This window comes from Lithobates pipiens, unplaced genomic scaffold (assembly GCF_037356315.1).
Source record: "Lithobates pipiens isolate NorthernLeopardFrog02 unplaced genomic scaffold, aLitPip1_a1.2 Scaffold_13, whole genome shotgun sequence".
Taxonomy (NCBI): Eukaryota; Metazoa; Chordata; class Amphibia; order Anura; family Ranidae; genus Lithobates; species Lithobates pipiens.
Window position 1 is genome coordinate 468,387,870 of NW_027507718.1, and position 19,998 is coordinate 468,407,867.

General features: G+C 38.8%; 1 protein-coding gene across 4 annotated transcripts in view; it reads right to left on the minus strand.

The window, feature by feature from the left end:
• DOK7 (docking protein 7) overlaps window positions 1-19,998 on the minus strand; it is a 270,829-nt gene that overhangs the window by 17,281 nt on the left and 233,550 nt on the right. For 2 of the 4 annotated variants that reach the window (XM_077477865.1, XM_077477862.1), the window contains exons 8-10: window positions 16,802-16,850; window positions 13,475-13,546; window positions 7,235-7,387 (exon numbers count right to left, since the gene is read on the minus strand). In XM_077477865.1, the coding sequence (XP_077333991.1) occupies window positions 7,235-7,387; window positions 13,475-13,546; window positions 16,802-16,850 (274 nt within the window). The remainder of the gene's footprint in view (window positions 1-7,234; window positions 7,388-13,474; window positions 13,547-16,801; window positions 16,851-19,998) is intronic. The other 2 variants (XM_077477864.1, XM_077477866.1) reach the window with 2 other exon arrangements.

The window sequence follows — 19,998 nt, forward strand, 5'->3', positions numbered from 1 at the left end:
ATTAACCTAGACCCCTGGTCAGTAGAATGCATAACACACTACAGACTTGTAGTGTGACACTTCTGGGTAGGATAAATATTTTTAAAATAATTTTTCTACCACACTTCCTGTATATCCTAAGTAATGCGCCAGTATATATTACAAAAGCCAAATTTAAAGAAATAGATTCAATTCTTACCACTTTTATATGAAGGGGAGGGGCCGTTTGATTTGTTAGGAATACCCTGCAGCTACCAGTTCTGGAGGGAGGATTGGCCTTACCCTGTCTACAAACCTACTATATCGCCTCACAGTTGGCACATGCACATTGTTTTTTTTTACCCTGAAGCTAACAACGCGGCCACTGATCTGGAGGCAGCCACCCTTACCTCCTATGAATCGCTCCAGAACTTGGTACACCGTATGTCACTTAGGGGACGAGAGGGCACAAGTGTCCTGGCAATGACCCTAAGGATCTTTAGGCTCTCTAAAATGTTTAGTTCAGACACATGTAATACTTACTCCCCAAACACCCCACTCTGGGGGTACCCAAGCTTACGAGAATTCTTCCACAGAACTGATGAGGGATTCTGGTCTAAATGAGGGATGAAAACTATTATGTACTTATTTTCAAGCAATACGGTCTCCCCTGAACAACCTACTTCATATACTTGCAGATACGTCACACGGCTGCAACGCAGTTCGGCCAATATAGTCATCCAACTAACCCCACTAGAACGATTACTGACTGATCCTTCTCATACTAAACTTATATCTACATACTATGGGTCTCTCTTGCATTCCACAACCAATAGGCTCAGCAGCATGGCAAATAGATGGCAAGCTGACATACCCGAGTTGACAGAGGATATCTGGCAGGAGGTCCACCCTCTATCATCTCCTCTCGTGACAAGGTGATCCAGACTAAACTATTATATAGATCCTATTTTACGCCATGCTTACTATATAAACTACACAAACTATCCTCTGCACTGTGCTTGCAGCGCGGCATGGCTGATGGAACGTTCTTTCACCTGATGCGGAAGTGCACTCCAATTAGGAAGTTCTGGTCGGAGGTCACAGCCATCATTAGCTCCATAGCTCAGGTACCAAATATTTGCAGCCCTTTGTGATGTCTGTTGGGGTATATTGATGATGAAGGACTATCTAAGAATGTACAAACCTTTATACATATAGTATTATTCTATGCAAAAAAAATCAATAACCATACACTGGAAATCCTAATCTTCCCCCACCATAGATTTCTGGCTTACTATTGTGAACCAGGCTATACCACTATACAAGTTGACATATGAAGCCAGAGGGTGTCCAAAATTGTATTCAAAGATTTGGGACTCGTGGGTCAGCTCTGACAGTATCATATCACTTGCTCCTTTATATGCTAACGGAGGCTATAACTCTTAATTAAGTATCACAAAGTGATGCCCCTGAATTCCGAATGGTTTCAGATGTGAAATAGTCAACCCTGATTTGATTTGTATGTAAGTATGTATCCAATGACTGTATGCCAGATACATGTACTCTGTTAAGGATTGAGCGACGTTCGCTCCAACTGCATAACTGTGTGTTTTACTGTTTGTTGTTTATTGTATATAAATAAAAATATTTTACCCTTTAAAAAAGGTGTGCTACATTTAAGGTCATTGCTGCAGCAATAATCGAGATGTCATTCTCTTGCCCCAGCGATCCTGCACTAGATAAAAGTAATCCAGGCAGCTAACAAGCTGCTGGATTACTTTTACAGGTGGCAGAAGAGGGTCCCATCCCCCTCCCAACTCCGCGGCCTCTACCGGGCTCTCCCATGCGACTGGAGAGCCCAGTAGCGGAATCCAGCTCTAGACAGAGAGTGAGAGAAATGGATGTTGTTCCTCCCACTGTGTGACATCAAAAACAGGAAGCAACAAGGATTTCATCACTTCCTGTTTCAGCTCTTTGTCTACTTAGCCGTTAGTGGCTAGTGAAGCAACCAATCACACTGATCCTGTGTCTGATCAGCTTCATTAGAGGCCACGTGAGAGATATGGGGTCTATTAGACCCCAGATCTCTCCATAATGAGGACCAAAAAGTATCGGTACATGTACTCTGTCTTAAAAAACTGGTATCGGTGCATCCCTACAAAACCAAATATGAAATACTCTGAAGGGAAGCTTTGAGCTTGGCCTATAAACACAGTCCAGGTCTGGTAGTACAGGCTGGTGTCAGGTAAAATTTCTATTATAAGCTGTATTCAGAATGGCCTGAGGGATGCACAACAGATTCATAGATTAAATGGTTTTACTTTTAATTAAATCCCAGGCTCATAGTAAGGAGTTTACTGGAAATAAAGATACTCATAATTGCACACATTTTTCAAAGGGGTTGAGAATTGTGTACAATCGACTTCTGGCTCATGTTCATCAACCAATGAAAAATTAAAGCTTTTACAAAGCATTTGCAGTGCTTTCAGCAAGCTTTGTTAAAAGAGAAGTGTGGAAATAAAAAATAACTTAAAAATTCATACTCGCCTAGATGGCTGCAGCAACGATCCACTACTATTGCTGTCCCCCACCAGCTTTACACTGAGAACTGAGCAACCAAAGACCACCTGATCACTTCAGTTATTGGGTCCACTCTGGGCACAGAGCAGTGACTGTCAGTCACCTGCTTTCTGCTGTGCCCCTCCAGTGCTCGCTGGAGAGCTGGACTGTGGAGGGGACAGTAGTGGCCTGCTCAGGCTCTCAGCAGCTCTCCCATTAAGATCTCATTATAACATTTCCAAACAGGAGCTGAAGGGTGATTTAAAGGCATAGGCCTGATACCTATGCATTTTTTGTGCTTTTTGCATTTTGCAGATTTGCACTATAGAACGTGTTCCATAGGAAAACATGGTAAATAGATTGTAGTTCAAATCTGCAAAATGCAAAAAGCACTAAAAATGCATAGGTGTGAATCCAGCCTTAGAGCGAAAGTGGCTTGATGCTTGCCAAAAGCTTTGCAAAAGGCTGATGTTCACACTGCTCTTATACAAGCTGAATCCAGTGTGAAACTGAAGAAATGTTGCCGAAGCCTGGAGTGCAGTGATTCATTTTCTTTTTTGTTTGATTTGCCATAGTGCAACAAACTAGACCACCAACTGGGGATTTTCTAGTGGAGCCGGTGGTGAAACACTCACCTATAACGTCATACATATCTTTTTCTACTCAATATCCAAGCTGGGATAATGAGTCTGGCAGATTTCAACAACGTGGCTGACGTGGTAACAGCAAGACAGAATGCTCATAAATATACCAATTCTTTTCTAAGAATGGTGAGCAATGAGAGTTCTGTTTATTGGCGTTTCAACTGCACCCACTGCAACACTTTTCAATGTTAGCTGATGCTTTATTCTGATATTCCAACATCAGTACTGTACCTGATCTCAGAAATGTTCTTTTGGCTAAATAGAAACAATTTCCCATAGACATACTCCAAAATCTTGTGGAAAGTCATAAGAATGGAAGATGTTAAATTCAAAAAAGAAAGGGGGTTAACTAAATATGTTTTTGAAATGCGGTTAAGTAGAACACTCTATGATTCATTGTTAAATGAAAAGTATCTGTGATTCTCATTGCATCAGATTCCAGCTGCCATTTTTCAGTTGAGGCAAATTCTTGATTGGCTGCATAAAATAAGTAAAGCAATGCCATGAGTTTAAAAGATTATTATAGTTTAAGGACTCTGAATAAAAGGTAAATAAAATATTTTTTTAAGCCAACTTGGAAACATTTCTATATATATGAATATTTATATATATTTAAATAAAAGAAATAACGTTTTTTTATGACCTAAAAAAGTCAACGTTTAATAGCAATGATTTTTATTTTTAAAATGCATGTTATAATTTGTAATCTTAATGAATGGAAGTAATCTGAACAAATATTTTAGGAATAGTCTACGGAGAATTTGCTCAGTTCTACCCTTGTATTTCATTATTGCTCTTTTTATTTTCTTAGCATGTTAATTGATGTATTTTAAATATTGTTATCTAGGGAAATATAGAGAACTCTTTTTAATTATGTTTGGATTTTGCAAGCTTATCATTTTATATTGTTAAAAGATATATATATATATATATATATATATATATATATATATATATATATATATATATATATATGAATATATATATATATATATATATATATATATATATATATATATATTTGAACTATATAAATAAAAACCTATATAAATTTTTTATTTATAAATTATTTTTCATAAGCATTTTGCTTTATGTTTTGGCATCATTTCTTTGTAACAAAATTATGTATAATACAGGTTTAAAATATGTATTTGTAGCCACGGAAATATATATGTATATGTGGAAATCTTTTGCTTAAAGCGGAGTTCTCCCCATTTAAAAGTCAGCAGCTACAAAAAGTGTAGCTGCTGACTTTTAATAATCGGATGCTCACCTGTCCCGCGGTCCAGGTATACAGGCAAATGAAGCCCCGCTCCTCTCCCCCTCCTTTCTGCGGAGCTGCCATTGTAACTGTGGCCGCCCGGCTGTGGCTTCACAGCTGGGCACGCACTGCGCATGTGCGAGCCACGCTGCGCACTGTGAATGGCCGGGCAATCATCTGGGACCTGTGACGTGTCCCAGAAGATTGCAGGGGGGGAGGGGGGAGAGGTGAACTTCCTTCTGGCACACGGGAGCCCCAGGAGGAATTGGGAGCTTGATGCCTCTAAAAAGAGGGTATCCGCCCCCCCTCAAAAAAATACATGCCAAAAGTGGCATGTCAGGGGATCACCATCACTTAAAGTGGAAGTACTCTTTTTTGGGTGGAACTCCACTTTAACAGTATTTGAAAAATACAAAAGTAGGGTAGTTTTCATAGTTTTTTTTAAATTGGCTTAAGGATGTTTCATATGTTGTGTTTGTTAAATAGTTGTTTTGAATAAAATTACTTTATTTAATTGTGTAATCACAACATATTGAGAATTCTAGCTCTGTGTCTAATTGAGAAGCTGGTGTGCCAGTATATAATGTCAGAGGTCAATAGAATGGTTAAAACAAGTTCATATAGTGGCAAATTATGCAAATATATTGAGTTAAAAGAATGGTTTATGAATATGTATGCCTGTAAATCTTATTTTAATGAGCTCAGTTATTCTTCATGTAATTGACTTTAAATGGAGCTCATAATCTCCGCTGACTTTACTGCTGTCTTTCAAAGTCAAGGTCACTATAACAAACCATTTGATTAACAGATACCTCTCCATCTACACGGTCTGTCTATTTTATTGGCTTTCATTACTCCAGTGCAGGACCTTTTATAAAGGATCGCTAAACAAAATTAGAAGTCATCTGTGTGTTAACATTAATAAACAGAGTTGTAAATTTTACCTATATCTGTGCAAAATTAGTACCATATTTAATTAACTGGAGTTGTACTTTTCTTTCAGCAACGATGATAATACTTTACTTTTTAGCAGAGTTGAACAACATAAAAATGTAAATATGTCCATGGATGCTATATCTAGGTGATTATCGAGTTAATAGCAGTTAGTTACATCAAATTTTATTTGTTTTGCAGTCTTGAAATTCTTCCACTACTCATCAGAGTGGCTTCCTCAAGTAAAAATTTGTGTTGGAAACATATCCCATTTATACTTATATGAAATACTCTGCTTAATTTAATCACGACAGTGTAAAAAAATGTGTCTAGACAGATATCTAGCAAAGATACAGTATAACTAGAAGTGCATATACCGTGAACATGGTATTTTCACAACTTTTTTCACATCCAGCCAAGTCTTGGAAATCAGCATCTGCCTTTACACATTTCATGACACCATGGTGATTGGTGACCTGAGTTGGCCATGTGGCTTTAAATATTGAGCAATGTGTCCAACATCCATTGGAATTGATACAGCCACTCAGATGTGAAGTCTTCAGCATTACAAACAAGCCCTGTTGTATGTGACTATGTACTACTAGCTATTTTAAGGTCTTGACTTTTGTTCGACAGTTTTTAAAACTAGTGGTAATATGAACTTTTTGCATGCTGACTGGTGGGTTGCAACTAAGAGCTGCACGGCACTGAAGGAAAATGTATCTAGAATCTCCACATCTGAATGATGGAAATTCTTATTCTGTTTAATAAAATTGAACAGCCTTTCTAATCCTTATAGAAAAAAAGCAGCATGCTCAGTTTCCTATTTTCTACAAAAAAAAAAAAAAAAAATTAAATGTAATTCTTTTGAGTTATCTTCATGAAGAAAATATTATTGAAGTGTAGTATTGAATCTTAGGTCAAAGCCTTTTTCGTTTTGAATAGAATGAGACAGGGTTAAAGTATAACTTACGGCATTTTTGTTTTTGTTTTAGATAATGGGGAGATTAGAACAACTGTCAATTTTTATTGCTGTCTGTGCCCCATTAGGGAGATTTGCCCTCTCTATTTCTCCTGTTTATCATTATCATTGAAAGTGATTGGTAGTCTACAGAAAAGTAATAGAGGGGAAATCTTCCAATGGGAATACTAGTTCTGGTGACCTGGGGGTTCTCAAGAGATTGCCTCAATTTGTAGGGATTTCCTCTCACTTCCTGTTTTGGCTATAGGACAGGAAGTGAAGGTAAGTCTCCCCATTGGGACAAAGAGGACAAAAATAAACCTTACAGGGGTTATATCCCTCCTTTACTCAATCCAAAAGGGGTAAAAAAGCTGCCTCTAGTTCTACTTTAAGACCCCTATCAGGTATCTTTTTGCTGCCTGTGATGTGCTGTGTTGTGCAGGAAATGAAGGAAAAATCTCATGAAAGAGAATAGAAAATCCATCTTAAAAAGATGTCAAATTAACAGGTGTCCAGATTGGAAAATATTTTCTTGCTTTTGCTCAGGTGACCACAGATTTTGGATTCTCCATTACTCATTACAGTGGTCATCAGGCCAAATAAAAAGTCTGAATCTACATAGCAGGGACATAAGCAGCAATATAAACCTGACAGGGGGGCTAAAATTTCTATTTCTATTTTTATTGCTGGGTGGGTGTGAAAGTTTTTGTAAGGCTTTGCAATGTGTCCACAGAACAAGTCACTGCCAACTGCACAGAAGGCATTAGCCACAGCACAGTGGGCTGGAGCTAAATAAACAAGTAAAATGTTAGTCTTCCCCATGCTTCTTTAAGACACTAATGATGAAGTAGGTTAACAATCAGTCATTGTCATGGTGATGAGTGAAATATCTGCTTGGATGAGAGCAATGGATGTTACCTCGTATTCCTGTACTAGGATCCTGAAGTTCTAATGCCATGTAATGGAGCTGTTTCTTTGATGTAGGGCTGATAGGGATATTTACATATGTTGCTGTCTCACTGCGAGGTCGGTCAGAAACCAGTGGCTCGGCTGGATAACCTGCTGCCCCTGCTGACCAGATGAAGCAGATATATTCTGATTAATTCATGCTCATGGCATTTTATTGCAGCTCAGATCTGTGAATGTTAGCCAAGAGAAACATTGCAGCACAGGCTGCTGAAAAAAAAATATATCGACTTAAATATATCACTGTTGTCTGTGCCTAGACAAGTTATAAACCAGGTTATGCCATCATGATACCATTTGAAATGCGTAATCTGTCATAAAACAAAAGTCTTTTTTTTATTATGTCTTAAAATTAAAAAATATTTGTTGGATAAATCTGGATAAGATACCTACCAGCTACCTTTGAATATTGCCCATGGTCATCATCTTACAGTGTGTGGAGTAGACGTCAGATGCTACAGTTATGAATATGTCCCAGTTTTTAAAGTAGCTTGCCTGTTTTTTTTTTTTTTTGCTTCCCTCTACTCTACTACACCAGAACGTATCTGTTGTTTCATCCAGTGTTTATATCAGCGCAAAATTCCACAGCTTCTACAAGTTCACTTACAGTAAAATAGTTTGTTAAAATTATTTGAAGATAAAATAAATTACCAGTACCAATATGATATAGCCTTTTCTGGGCAATGAAAAAAAAAATGAACTCTAAATACAGGTACACCTAGAATAATTTACCAGAACCATATACTATAACCCTCTCTTGCCTAGATAAATAATATGACTTTCAAGAGACTCTTTCAATGTGTAGTGTTGGGGCTAACTATGGCAGGTATAAAGTACTGAGACTTCCTGTCACGACTGAATCTCAGGCCATTCTTGGGCCATAAGCAAAGTTTCAGCAATTCTGGGTAGTGTCGCAGCTTGCCATCAGGCCAAGGCCCCAAACATTCCAGCTAGACCATCATTATGATAGGCATTCTCACTAACTAATAGGAATGTAAAGGAGGTAAGAAGCGGCAGGAAAACTATCAGGAAATGCTGAAGCTTTGCCTATTAGACCAACCATAATGTTCAGCCATAATTGGAAGGTTTTTGAGCTCGAGGTGCCCACACCTTATACCTGAAGCAGTTTTTGATACTTTTTCCCCTGATACAATCCTTTCAAAATACTAAGATCATACATACATCTTTGTCTTCAGTGGTCTCTTCCAATGCACAACCATAAGTTGCCTATCAATGGCCCTCAACTTCACTGGTAAATCAGAACTCTCTATGTAATCCCTATGAATTGAGTAGAGAAGCAATTCAAATAAATACTGTGGGAGTGGAATGAACTCCCGTATAGCTCTAAAATAGCCCGTCTCAACCTTTTCAACACAGAGGAACCCTTGAAATAACTTTCCCGTCTGAGGGAATCCCTGATAAAAAAAAATGACTATATCTAAAATTCATGGTACATTATTATGATGGTCAGGGGGAAGAATGCTCCTTACACTTGGGAAGAATTACCCCTTGGTAATTCTCCTTACACTTCGGAAGAATTTGCATGTATTTCGTTTTAGATGCAAAAAGTCTTTAATAAGAAAAAAGTCTTTCAATCTTTCAATTTGTTTGGTTTCCTAGCCCCCCCTTCCCTTTTTTTTTATACTCATTACTTGTCATGTCCTACTCTAAGTTACTGCTAATTATGCGGGGCTAGACTAATATACATTTCTAGAAACGTATTGAACTACTTTATTTTCAACTTACTCGACCATTGCCTACTATTTTTAAATAGTTATTCTGCTCTAAATACTATTATATTTCCTTGTATAAAATGTATTATTTAATGTTATGAATCATAAAGCCTGAGCTATGAAGTATGTAATGTATCTATTAACTGAAGCTTGTATTTACTTGATGTCAGTTTGACCTGATTTTCTTCCTATATATCTTTGAAATACAAAAAAAAAAAAAAAAAATGGTTTTACATATAGTTTTAGAGGTCAAACTCCAGCTAAAATTTGTTTTAATATCCTTAACCCCTGTTAAAAAAAAAGTTGTAGCGTGGTCACCTTCTTCCTGGCAATGTTACCTGCAGAATGTCTGCTGAGCCAAATAGCTGCTGCCTCACTTCCAGGTTGAATGACCCACAGCACCATTCAACCCAGACTTTAGTGCGCAGGCAGTCATGGCTCCACCCTCTGTAGTCCTCTGGACCACAGAAAGGCAAGTTATCAGTCTGGCAGTGCTGGTGTCATGTCTTGGAAGCTTGGAAGAAGAATTTTAGTAGAGGGGGAAAATACCCTACGTGTGCAGGAAGCAAAATGAAAAGGGCTTAGTTATTTTATGTTAACTTAGAATTGGGTTTTAAAATGATCCTGTCACCACAGGGTCACTTTTACAGGGTCACTTTTACACAAAAAACACCCTGGAAAAGAATCTCAGCATGCTGCAGGGGTAAAATGTATTGGAACCACCCAAAAGTATCACCTGCTGCAGCCAGAAAGAACCGAAGCAGCAACGTTCAACACATGGGCTGTCAGAAAGGCAAGTATAGTTTACATGGTGTTCTATAAGTACAAATGACTTTGGTGACAGGGTCACTTTAAAGAGAACTAGTTATATTTAAGCTTATGCAAATGTTACCCTATTTGTCTGAGCCCGACACATTTTTTGTGAAATGTAAGCTGTAAAGCCCCATACATACTATCAGATTTTCTGCTGATTTTTGTCTTCAGATTTACCAAAACCATGTAGTGCAAGGGCATGCTTGATTGCTTAAAAATGGAAACTCCTAAGGTTTGACCTCATATTACTGGTAAATCTGACTAAAACAATCAGCAGAAAATCTGATTCATTAGAAGTTGCTGCAAATTGTAGGTTTGAATATACCAAGATACCACTAAATGTAGCCCTGACTAAAACTATAAAGCCTTCTCAACTAATAGGGCTTGGGTCGGGAATATTACAGGGTGGCAATTTTCAGAAGTCAGATAACCTCTGACCCGTGCAATGGCAGCTTACAATTTTCCTACATAAAATGATGTAATTTTATAAACAAGTTAAAACGGAACTTTGGTCATTTTGTTCATCTTTCCATCTAATAAATCTTCTGCCCTTGTTGTTTTAACTTTGGATATTAAAACATTTTTTTCTGCCAGTAAATACCTCATACAGCCCACTTCCTGTTTTTTGTCTGGTAAAAAGCCTAGGCTTACTATGCACAGCTCTCTCTCTCAGTTTGCCAGGAAGGGAGGGGGGGTGAGTTATAAGAGGGACAATGAGAGCTGCAGGGCTGCAGAGCTGGAGGTGTGCCATTCCATTGTAGCTCTGGCTGTATGTTTAGGGTCGTTGTCCTGCTAGAAGGTGAACCTCCGCCCCAGTCTCAAGTCTTTTGCAGACTCTAACAGGTTTTCTTCAAAGATTGCCCTGTATTTGGCTCCATCCATGTTCCCATCAACTTTGACCAGCTTCCCTGTCCCTGCTGAAGAAAAGCATCCTCACAACCTGATGCTGCCACCACCATATTTCACAGTGGGGATGGTGTGTTCAGGGTGATGTGCAGTGTAAGTTTTTCGCCACACATAGTGTTTTGCTTTAAGGCCAAAAAGTAAAATTTTGGTCTCATCTGACCAGAGCACCTTCTTCCACGTTTGCTGTGTTCCCCAAATGGCTTCTTGCAAACGGCAAACTGAACTTTTTATGACTTTCTTTCAACAATGGCTTTTTTTTGTCATTCTTCCATAAATGCCAGATTTGTGGAGAACACGACTAATAGTTGTCCTGTGGACAGATTCTCCCACCTGAGCTGTGGATCTCTGCAGCTTCTCCAGAGTTACCATGGACCTCTTGGCTGCTTCTTTGATTAATGGTCTCCTTGCCTGGCCCATCAGTTTAGATGGATGCCCATGTCTTGGTAGGTTTGTAGTTGTGCCATACTCTTTTAATTTTCGGATGATGGATTGAACAGAGCTCCGTGAGATGTTCAAAGCTTGGGATGTTTTTTTTATAAGCTAACCCTGCTTTAAACTTCTCCACAACTTTATCTCTGACCTGTCTGGTGTGTTCCTTGGCCTTCATGATGCTGTTTGTTCACTAATGATCTCTAACAAACCTTCGAGGGCTTCACGGAACAACTGTATTTATACTGAGATCAAATTACACACAGGTGGACTACTTATTAATTAAGTGACTTCTGAAGGCAATTGGTTCCACTAGATTTTAGATAGGGGTATCGGAGTAAAGGGGGCTGAATACAAATGCACGCCACACTTTTCAGATATTTATTTGAAAAAAAGAATTGAAAACCATTTATAATTTCCTTCCACTTTACAAATATGTGCCACTTTGTGTTGGCTTATCACTGAAAATCCCATTAAAATACATTTACGTTTTTAGTAACATGACAAAATGTGGAACATTTCAAGGGGTATGAATACTTTTTCAAGGCACTGTATATGTTAGGGCATAGATGGCAAAAAAAGAGAGCCATAACCTCTACAGAATAGTTATTTTTAGGGATATGACTTTTGTAAAGTGAGTTCTGATTTCACATCAGATTTGCTTTTTGTGCTTCTCAATGGAAAAAAACGATTTCCATTTCCATCTTGCCTCTCCACAACACCTTCTGCCTTAGCCAACCTGTAAGGGTGCAGCAAGGTGTTATTTACAGTCCTAGTATAATCTACAGATCTTAGGTAACTGGAACGGTGCATGTTATATACACAAAACTCCATGAAGTTGAAAGTGCCAAGTATACATTAATCTTGGTTCATAGAGCTTACTTTTGTGCAATCTTCAAGTGTCTATTTCTTCACGATAAACACATTTCTTCCTACATTTAAGTCAAGGCAGGTGTCTCCAAAGTATGGCTGCAGGCCCGCTGCAAGATTGTATCCAGCCCTCTGATGTAAGGGGGGGGGCTGTGATGGTGACTCTAATTTAAGGGGGGAACTTTCAAATTAAATTTTTTTCTTCTCAGTTTGTTTTGTTCCCCTAATTTTTTTGGGTGACACATTGACCATAACACAAAAAAAAAAAAAAAATATATATATATATATATATATACAGTATATATATATATATATATATATATATATATATATATATATATATATATATATATATATATATATATATATATATTTTTTTTTTTTTTAGTTTTATTTTAAATGTGTCACCCAAAAAAAAATTAACAACTACATTTTTATTGACAAGTATAGCAAAGTTATTTACAAATCATATATATATATATATATATATACACACACACATACATACACATATATATATATATATATATATATACATATATATATATATATATATATATATATATATATATATATATATATATATATATATATATATATATATATATATATATATATATATATATATATATATATGTGTGTGTGTGTGTGTGTATATATATATAGATATATGTGTGTATATATATATTTAATTTGTAAATAACTTTGCTATGCTTGTTAATAGAAATGTAATTGTACTGAAAAATGAAAACAAATTAGAATAAAATGTGAACTTTTTATCTACAGTAACACCTATTGTTAAAAAATCATTCTATGCATGAAGATAAAAAAAATTCTCTGTGCAGCAGCCCCTCTAATACTTACCCGAGCCCCATCTCGATCCAGCAATGTGCATGAGAGTTCGGCTCTCCAGGGATTGTCCATGCTCATTGGCTGATACAGCAACTTGAGCCATTGCCTCTTGCTGCTGTTAATCACAACCAGTGAGCCAATGAGGAGAGAAAGGGGGCTGGGCTGAGCCGAAGATCTGTTTGAATGGACACTCAGAGCAGTGGCTCAGGAGAGAGCTTGCTCAGGTGCATGTTGTTTGCTGTGGGAGCAATTAGCAGGAGGGGGGGGCAGGAGTTCCAGGGTGGGGACCCAAGAAGAGGAGGATCGGGGCTGCTCTGTGCAAAATCACTGCACAGAGCAGTTAAGTATGACGTTTGTTATCTTTTTGGAGAAAAAAAAATCAGCCTATAATATCTCTTTAATCTACCGTTGACTGTTGCCCGAAGAAATCCACTGTTCAAAATAATGACTTTTTTACAGCAATTAATCAACAATTATCTTTTTACATTTTTTACAGCTTAATTAAAAAACTGAAATAAGGAAACCAAAGGAAGATGATAAGTTATGATCTTAGAAAGTAGATAGAAAATCAAGTTCTCACTATACTTACCAGAAAGAACTAACATAGGAGGGATTTTGTGTGGTTTAGAGGCTCCTGTCGATGTTGATGCAGAGGAAGAACCTGCAACCAGAACATAAAATACAAACAGCAATAAACATTGTTAATTATATTTCACCAAAAATAGCACCGATTAACAAAGTCTATTCAAAACTCTAGCTAACCTGGCTGAGACAGATGACTGATATTGACCACAAGATAAGAATTAAGCCTTGAGCATTACTGGTTTTGGTGGAAACTAATGTGATGATAGATATGGTTGATACCAAGAAACGCCTGCGTAATCCATACTTCTTATAAATGTGTATGTTAATACTCATATATTATATTTTAAGAACAGCGGGGCTGAAAAGCCTATTAATATGGATTTATAAATTACTTTATAGTTCTGGAAAAAAGTAAAGAAAGAGCGAGAAAGAATACGTCATTCCTGACCCTTTCAGATGATGATTATACTAATACCACTATTAATGCTAGTAATAATACAAGGAATTAGTAGAAGCAGCCAACAATAGCAGCAGTAGAAGCAGTAACAAGACCAGTAGTAGTAACATAAGATAAACTGCTAGAAACTTCATAAAAATAATAAGAAAAAAAAATAAAGACGAGGGAAGACAGAATGGTATAACTTGGTCATGTATTATCATGTCCTGTGTTATGGGATAACCCATACATTTAAAGTGGTTGTAAACCCTTACAAACCACTTTGACCTACAGGTAAGCCTAGATTAAGGCTTACCTGTAGGTCCAAGAAATATCCCCTAAATCTACACGGTTTAGGAGATATTTGCCAAAACACAGGCACCGCTGTCTACGGCGCATGCGCCGTAAACAGCGGCGTGCAGGTGCACTGAGCGCGCCGCTGTCAACGGCGATATGCTGCGAGTGGCAGCTCCCATGCGCATGCGCGGGAGTGACGTCATCGCGGCTTCATCGAATGACAGCGGCGGAGCAGCGATCCCCACCGAGAAGATGGATGCTCCGGACTACAGGGGGCAGCGGTGACTTCGCTGGCTGCTGTGTCAGGTAAGTGACACATAATGGACTACTATGCGATGCATGGTAGTCCATTATGCTTTACCTTTGCAGGGAATGAAAGAGGAAGTAAACTCATCAAGGTTTACTTACTCTTTAACCAACAGAACATACAACCCCTGGCGAAAAGGATGGAATCCCCACTCTTGGAAAATGTTAATTCAATTGTTTAATTGTGTAGAAATAAATGAATCACAGACATGCCACTTCAAAAAGAAAAAAGAAAAAGAGAACTGTAGTTAATTGCAACTGTTTTTGCAGATCAAATATGGAATAACTAAATTCTAAAGAAAATATTACGGAATCATGACAAAAACACTACAGTACACCACTAGTACTTTGTTGCACTACCTCTGGCTTTTAAATAACAGCTCGAATTCTCTGAGGCATGGATTTAACTATCGACAAACAGTATCATCATCAATCCGGCTCCAACTTTCTTTTATTGCAATTGCCAGACCAGCTTTGCAGGTTGGAGCCTTGCCATAGACCATTTTCATTAAGGTGTACAAGCACTCTTTTTTTAATTGCAGACTAATTAGCAGATGTAAGCTGATGCAGATGTTTGTTTTAGAACTGCAAAGGATATGGTCATTTCATAATATTTTGCTCAGAATTTAGTGATTCCATATTTTTTCCTCTTCTTGATCTGCAAAAACAGTTGCAATTGACTACAGTTTTTTTTTTTCATTTTTAAAATGTTTCTTAAAGCCAGAAGGTTGGAATGTTAAATGAAAATATTTTTGAGGCATGTCTGTGATTATTCTTTTTCTACACAATTAAACAATTGACATTTTCCAAGAGTGGTGATTCCATACTTTTTCCAGGGATTGTAGAAAATCAATACAGACCCTATGCCAGTGATGGCAAACCTCAAACCTTGGCACTCCAGATGTGTTGGAGCTACATTTCCCATGATGCTCAACAACATTGCAGAGTGCATGAGCATTATGGGAAATGTAGTTTCAAAACATCTGGGGTGCCAAGGTTTGCCATCACTGCCCTAGGAGATATTTATTATAGCAAAAAGTAAAAAAAAACGTTTTTGTTTATAGCGCAAAAAATAAAAACGCAGATGTGATAAAATACCACCAAAAGAAAGCTCTATTTGTGGGAAAAAAAGGATGTCAATTTTGTTTGGGTGCAATGTCGCACGACCGCTTTTGTCAGTTAAAGTGACGCAGTGCCGTAACGCAAAAAGTGCTCTGGCCAGGAAGGGGGTAAATTCTTCTGGGGCTGAAGTGGTCAAAAAACAAAAAAACAAATACCTGCAAGACAAAGGCATAATGAGCTAGTATGCATTGCATACTAGCTCATTATGAAATACTTACCATAGAACAAAGCCTTCCAGCGCTGCCCTCACTCCACTAAGGTGGTTGACATCTTTTCTGGAGTTTCTTCTGGGCACACACATGGGAGCTGCTGTTCACAGCACAAGGCTCAGAAGGAACGGTACCCGTGGGCGTTCCTTCAGAGCGCATATGCCAGTGATGTCACTGGCTGCATGTAATGGAAATATCTCCTAAATGGTGCAAGTTTAGGAGATATTTACACTACCTATAGGTAAGCCTTGCTATACATTATACCTATAGGTAATTGTCTGCAGAGGAAGTTTACTTCCTCTTTAAAAGGGAAACAGAGAGCAATAGGATCTGTGTTCTTGTCACCAATACTAGAAAAAAAGTTTTGCCTTTTATTATACTTTAAGGCCAGGTTCATACCTGTGCATGGCACTTAGGCTGGATTCACACTTATGCAGTTTTAGTGCTTTTTGCATTTTGCAGATTTTTACTACAGATCGTGTTCCATAGGAAACCATGATAAATGGACAGTAGTGCAAATCTGCAAAATGCAAAAAGCACAAATAATGCATAGGTGTAAATCCAGCCTTAAGGAGTATTAAGATTTAGGTCCATTTACAGTACATGTGTTACCATTGCACTATATATAACCTGTTTTGTTTTGATGAAAGTGTATAAAAGATGCAGCAAAGGGGATTTTTTTTAACACGCTGCACTTAAAATTCACAGGTGTGTAAATGGGGCCTAGCTGCAATAGAGACCAGTAAGGTCACCACCCTGCACTTTGCTGTCTTGTAGGGGTTTCTGGTTTTATAAAAATGGCTGCAGATATTTAAACTCCATTAGCAAGTAAATAACGTATGCATTTATATTTCAGATGTGTAATCGATTTTTTGTCTGGAGTTCAAATTTAATGGAAATGAATCTGAAAAAAACAAACCATGCTGGGTGCTGGACATGCTGGATCATATTATTTGCTTACCTTGCAGAGGAGATATGGTTAAAGCTCCCGGATGCAGGGCTGTAGCACCCTAAAATAAAGATAAAATGCACGTGTGTTAGAATTGTGCTTCCCATTTAGGTGTAGCAGCGATGACAGGAGTGAGATTCACAATCACAATCTTATAAACAATTAATGACTTGTATACCGTATGTAAGAGATGGTTTCATTATTGCCATAGGTCCCAAGTGACCCCATATACATCATGACTAGGCATAAGCAAAATGTTTGTGAATTGACTTCTGTGTTATTCAATTGTATAATAAACAGATCTCTAATTTTGAAGAGAATTTCAGTTTAACTAAATTCACACTCATCTCTAATCATGGTGACCAGTGTTTAGTCTTATAAACAGTGCAAGGAGTAAAGCACTTAAATAAAATGCAGAGGCCAGTGGCAAGCAAACAAGATAAACTTTGCAGAGGTCAGACCAGTACAAGATACATTTTAGCTGCTGCCATGTGTTCTGCACCTTAGGCATGCACACGGGGTGTGACAGATGTGTCTGGGCACACCCTAAGCACCCGGTGTGGTGCAGATACCCCCCATGCTGCACAGACCCCCCCCCCCCCTTATGCCCTGCTGTGCTCCCTCCTCTCCTGCCAGCTGCTGCAGACACACAGGGGAATCACACACTGTGTTCATTCATAATTGTGTTTACTATGCTTCGGGTTGTGAATGAACAGGAAAGCGCTCAGCACAAGCACTTCCCATTAATCCACTGTTCAGTGCAGCTGAGTTTGCAGAGAAAGGGACTGGAAAATCTCTGTCCTCAGTCCCTTTCTCTGTCTCAAAAGTGAGACATCAGGGGTCTGTCTGGACCCCTTATATTTCAGCAAAGCCCCTCCAACAGAGTTCCTACAAAAATTGTAAAATAATAATAATAATAATAATATGGTTACAAATATTAAACAAATAATACAGTAAAAAATAATAAACAAATATAATTGTACAAAATAAAAATCTACTCACACCATCCACTGCCCTACTGACACTATCCTATGCCCTACTGACACAATTCACTGCCCTACTGACACAGTTCTCTCTCTCTCTCTCTGACGGCACCCAGAATGGCTGCTCTTGCACACCCACTGGGACACCCCAGATCTCTGTAAAGACAGTAAAGCACCCAGTGCCACCAATCAGTGCCCATCAGTGACACCAATCAGTACCCATCAGTGACACCAATCAGTGACCATTAGTGATGCCAGTCACTGCTGCTTTTCAGTGCCCATCAGTGCCTGCTGATCGGTGCTGCCCCTCAATGCCCATCAGTGCCACCTATCCACGCCACATATCAGTGCCCACAAGTGCCGTCTATCAGTACCCATCAGTGCCAACCAGTGCCACCCACCAGTGCCGACTATCAGTGCTCATCAGTGTGGCATATTAGTGCCTCCACATCAGTGCCACCTAATCAGTGCCCATGAGTGCTGCCTCATCATTGCCCATCAATCCAGCCTCATCAGCGCACTTTAGTGAAGGAGAAAAATTACTTATTTACAAAATTTACTGACAAAATTTTATTTTTCAAAACTTTCAGTCTTTTTTTTTTTTTGGGGGAAAAAATAAAAAACCCAGCAGTGATTAAATACCACCAAAAGAAAGCTCTATTTGTGTTAAAAAAAAGATAATAAAATTTTGTTTGGGTACAGTGTTGCATGGCCATGCAATTGTCATTCAAAATGTGACAGTGCTGAAAGCTGAAAAATGGCCTAGGCAGGAAGGGGGTGAAAGTGCCCTGAAAGCAAGTGGTAAAACACCACGGCCTACATGACTATTGTTGCTTGAACATGACAATGAGGTCACTGTACTCCAATGGCCTCCACAGTCACCAGATCTCAATCCAATAGAGCACCTATAGGATGTGGTGGAATGGGAGTTTTGCATCGTGGATGTGCAGACGACAAATCTGCAGCAACTGCGTGATGCGATCATGGCAATATGGACCAAAATCTCAGAGGAATGTTTCCAACACCTTTTTCAATCTATGTCACCAATAGTGATGGCCGAACAGTTCGCCCGGCGGTCGTTTCGCGGCGAATTTCGGCCGTTCGCGGTCCGCTCGTTCGCTCGACTATTGGTGTCGTTCGCCCCGGCGGACTTACGTGTTTAATGTGTAAAAGAACATTGACCTATGATGACACATCCATCATGGGGTACAGGACAGCCAATTGAGACATGACAGCACATGGACACTTGGACATTCCCCCTAACCTATAAATACACCCGATCCGGTGGCCATTTTACATTCTTTCTTCTGTCACTATAGGGAAAGGTTGCTGTGTGGAGTAGGGAGAGATAAATCGCTAGCTATTTGGTACACAAAAGTTATTTTCAGGACTGGTATAGGTGTTAGGTGTATATAGGTTTGCTGTGCTACTGATTGTTGCAGCAGCCTGAGTGTCTTTTGTCAGTTTAGAGAAAGGGACAAGACGGTGTGTCTGCAGGGAGAGTCAGTTTAGTCATCATCATCATCATCATCATTAGCTGTTACTATCAGGTCCACAAAAGAGCTATTCCAGTAACCACTAATTGTTCCAGTCTCCTCTTTTTTGCCACTTTGTATAGGGACAGGAAGGAAGCAGTGTGTCAGGCAGTGAGGGTCAGTTTAAAGAGTTGCTGTTACTATTAGTTCCACAAAGGTTCTTTTCAGGACTGGTATCAGTGGTATGGTAATAGGCTTGTACACGTATAATATTCTTTCTTCCAAATATAGAAAGAATATTATACTTGACTGCTGCCCTTCTGCTGCAGTCTGCTAATCATTCACAACTCACTTGTTCCACAAAGCTCTTTATCAGGACTGGTAACTTGGTCTGTGTAGGGTGCTACAGTACATAGGGTTGAGTGAGGTACAGTCTGCTGTTCTGTAAGGACCGCTATCGGTCCACAATAGATAGGGTTGAGGTGCACCACTACTGACCGCTGCCCTATACTGCAGCAGTCCTTCATTGGTATAGGGACTGAAGTACAGTCTGCTAATCACTAACACACAACCTGCTTGGTCCACAAAAGTTCTTATAAGGACTGGTAACTTGGTCTAGGGTGCTACAGTACATAGGGTTGAGTGCGGTACAGTCTGCTGTTCTGTAAGGACCGCTATCGGTCCACAATAGATAGGGTTGAGGTGCACCACTGCTGACCGCTGCCCTATACTGCAGCAGTCCTTCATTGGT